The sequence below is a fragment of the Penaeus monodon genome, chromosome 3 (genome assembly GCF_015228065.2).
Source record: "Penaeus monodon isolate SGIC_2016 chromosome 3, NSTDA_Pmon_1, whole genome shotgun sequence".
Lineage (NCBI taxonomy): Eukaryota > Metazoa > Arthropoda > Malacostraca > Decapoda > Penaeidae > Penaeus > Penaeus monodon.
This window is the reverse complement of record NC_051388.1, coordinates 56392794-56396267: the sequence shown is the minus strand read 5'-3', so window position 1 is coordinate 56396267 and position 3474 is coordinate 56392794. Positions and strand designations below refer to the sequence as shown.

The 3474-nt window shown below is 42.1% G+C and overlaps 1 protein-coding gene across 1 annotated transcript; it reads left to right on the top strand.

Annotated features, from left to right (window-relative positions):
* Positions 1 to 1478: 1478 nt before the first annotated feature.
* Positions 1479 to 2212, top strand: LOC119587946 (tigger transposable element-derived protein 6-like). The gene is made up of 2 exons (XM_037936661.1): positions 1479 to 1829; positions 1934 to 2212. The coding sequence occupies exons 1-2, from the start codon at positions 1479 to 1481 to the stop codon at positions 2210 to 2212; spliced, it is 630 nt and encodes a 209-aa protein (XP_037792589.1).
* The last annotated feature ends 1262 nt before the right edge of the window (positions 2213 to 3474 follow it).

Below are 3474 nucleotides of genomic sequence, written 5' to 3'. Positions count from 1 at the left end.
TTGACTCCAACTGAAACGACTTGGTAATCTAACAATAGAACGAAAGCCGTACGGTCGCGAGGCAAGTAGTTACGCTATACGCGATTTATTGAAAACTGTGAATGAAGACACATCAAAGGGCTGGAGTTTTCCATGGAATTTTCCCCTTTTGTTTATATTTACTCACATGTCAGATTGTGTTGAAGACCAAAAAAGGTGTTTGCGCGAGTTAATGTTGAGGTCATCTACAATTTCATATAAATATGAGGCCGAGCTGCCACTTGTCATATCACCAAAATTATTCATAAAGATTTGCTTACTCAGTTATTGACTACTAGCTAGACACTTTGCTCAGTACATTGTAGGATTTTATTTGATTAGTAATATTTATCTTGGTCAGAATAGCAAGGTGAGTGCTTTTTACATTGTAAAGTCATATTGTGCTGGTTGATTCGTAATGTAGACCGATTTGCTATGGCCTTTTCACAGAGTAAAGTGAAATCAAGCGTGTGTATACAGGCTTAGACCGCGATTCGCATGGATAGATACGTTCTAAAGGCCAGCCAGTGCAGAGATTTTCCCGCTAAGACAGCTCTCTCATTGGAATGTATGGAAACGCATGGCGTTTAGACTCGGCTGTATACAGCACACATTGAATTGAAATCGTAATTGATTCGTAATGTAGACCGATTTGCTATGGCCTTTTTACATTGTAAAGTCATATTGTGCTGGTTGACCCACCAGATTTTTATTTTTCCAGCCTAATATTTTTTTTTTTTTTTTTGTGATTGTGGACTCCCCCCACAACCTTTGGTACCATTACCCCCGGGACACCTTCCACCCGTCACGCCAAGGACCACAACACTTGCTGCAAGGGCTTTGTTCAGGGGAACACCTGTGAAAAGGAAATTAGAATGTAGAACTTTAGATATTAAGTACTCAGCCATTCTAGCTGTTGAGAAGGAAGACAAAAAAAAATAAAGATGTGGCAAAGGAATTTGATGTGCCCCCCAATACCCTGTCTGGTTGGTTAAAAACAAGGACAAAATCAAGGCCGACTTTGAGGGGGGGTCAGTGCAGAAAAAACAGAGGGGGGTTAAGCATGCACCCTTAGATGGGCAGCTTCACAGGTGGTTCTTGGACAAAAGGGCTAAAAATCTACCAATCACTGGGCCCATTCTACAACAAAAAGCACATGGTATAGCTGATAGGATGGGGATCACAGACATGTCATTCAGTGCAGGGTGGCTCACATCTTGGAAGGCCAGATAAAACATTTCATCCAAAGTCATCAGTGGGGAAGCAGCAGCAGTTAACAATTGGTAGACAACAACATTACCTGAAAATTTGAAGCAGTATCCCCCTCCCACACCTACAATTGTGATGAATGTGCCCTGTTCTACAAGCTGCTGCCCAACAAGTCCTTGGTCCTGAAGGGGGACACCTGTCATGGGGGTAAGAGACCCAAGGATAGGCTCACATTCATGGCCTGCGCCAATATGGATGGTTCAGATAAGGTGGAGCTCCTGGTGGTGGGTAGGGTGTGGACACCCAGATGCTTCAAAAATGTGAAAAACATCCCATTGGATTACCATGCCAACAACAAGGCCTGGATGACCTCCAACCTCTTCACTCAGTGGTCCAAGAAATTGGACAGGAGGTTCAAGAGGGAGGACAAGACGGTGGCCCTCGTCCTAGACAACTGCCCAGCCCACCCAGGTCAAGTTCCAGGCCTCACCCTGTTCTTCCTTCCACCTAACACCACCAGCAAAACCCAACCACTTGACTTTGGCATCATGCAAAACCTAAAGGTGCACTACAGAACGGAGTTGTTGCTGAGAGTGATCAAGGCAATGGACTCTGCTGACACCACCACCCCCCTCCCAAACATCAATGTGCTGCAGGCCTTGAGAATGTTAAAGCTTGCCTGGGAATCTGTCACCCCCCCCCCCAGACCATTGTGAACTGCTTCAAAAAAGCGAAGTTTGTGCCCCAGGATGACCCCAAGGATGATATTCCCCTATCTCAGCTGGCAGTGGATGAGGATGGCATTTCACTTGCCAGCTTATTCCAGCAAGCCAGCCAGTACATGGAAGTAGAAATAGAAAGCACACTGGATGACTACCTCAGTGCTGACCAGGACCTGATAGCAGTGACTGAGGAAACTGAGGAGGACATCTTTGAAGATGTGATGTCCAAGCACATTGGCCCCCAAGACATCCAGGATGACTAAGGCATCACCCCCCAACCGCAGCCACCAAGTTGTGAAACCATCTTATCACATCTTGAGGACATCCAGCTGTTCCTGGAAACCCATTCAGACATGCCTGATGACTTCCAACACATCCAGAGAATAGCCAGAAGAACAGGAGTCAAGTCCATGAACAATAAGAAACAGAAAACAACAGCTGACTTTTCCGCACAAAAGTGACATTATTACCGCAATATTGCTGCAGTTATGTTTGAAAGTTTTCAAGTAATCCAATTTTTTTGTAACAACTCCTAAAACACACACACACACACACACACACACACACACACATATATATATATATATATATATATATATATATATATATATATATATATATATATATACACACATATATATTCAAGGCTTTATTTACATTGAATTGGCATACAATATAGTGATATTTTAGTTGTTACGTAAACTCTTATCTTCAGAATCACACAGCATCAATGCGTTATCCTCAAGCAGACCAGTTGCTACTAAATGAGTAATAACCGCTTTCTTAATTTCACTCTTGCGCCACGCTACTCGGATTGTTACGTCAAAATGTCGAGCTAACTGAACGCAGTCGGCTTTCTTCACGTCACAATACTCAATAGCCTCTAATGAAGGACTTTCTACAAAACTCGTCAAATTTAAATGCGCTCATGAATACTGCAAATCGAATTTATAAAACATCCAAACAAGAAAACCTTTACAATGTTTCAGTTTCAGTTACGTATGGTCAGGCCCCCGTAGGTTACATCTAGGTGTACGCGTTGTTAATTATACACTTTCTGCTCATTATGCTTACCACTTATTATCATTTCTCTTCATCACTTCCATTCCTCTTTGTTTACGGAGCATTATCCTTCGTAAAATCAAGTTCTTTCTGATAATAAGGACTCATAATAAACTGTTACCAATAACAAAGGTTTAATGAATATAACAATTGTGTGAAATAGGAAAAAAATCACATAGAATGCTTCAGTCTGCTGGAGCAGCCATCTGGCAAAATAATCTAATATTTTTACAATCTGTACCTTTTACTATGTGTTAATTTCTTATTTGGATGGAAGTTGGAACAATTTATAGCTCTTGACATCTATTTAACAAATACTTAGCATATATATGGCCCTAGAAGTGCCCTTTCCACAAGTACCCGCAGAAAGGCCCTTATCTCTCCATCGACCCGAAGTCACTACCCATACCCAGAACTGTCAAAAACAGCTGATCGCTAGAAAACGGGAATACTTCGGAAAACG

Coding starts and splice junctions, on each gene's coding strand:
- LOC119587946 (XM_037936661.1), top strand. CDS start 1,479: ATGGATGGTTCAGATAAGGTGGAGCTCCTGGTGGTGGGTAGGGTGTGG. Junction 1,830..1,933: donor TGTTGCTGAGAGTGATCAAG/GCAATGGACTCT, acceptor CCCCCCCCCCAG/ACCATTGTGAACTGCTTCAA.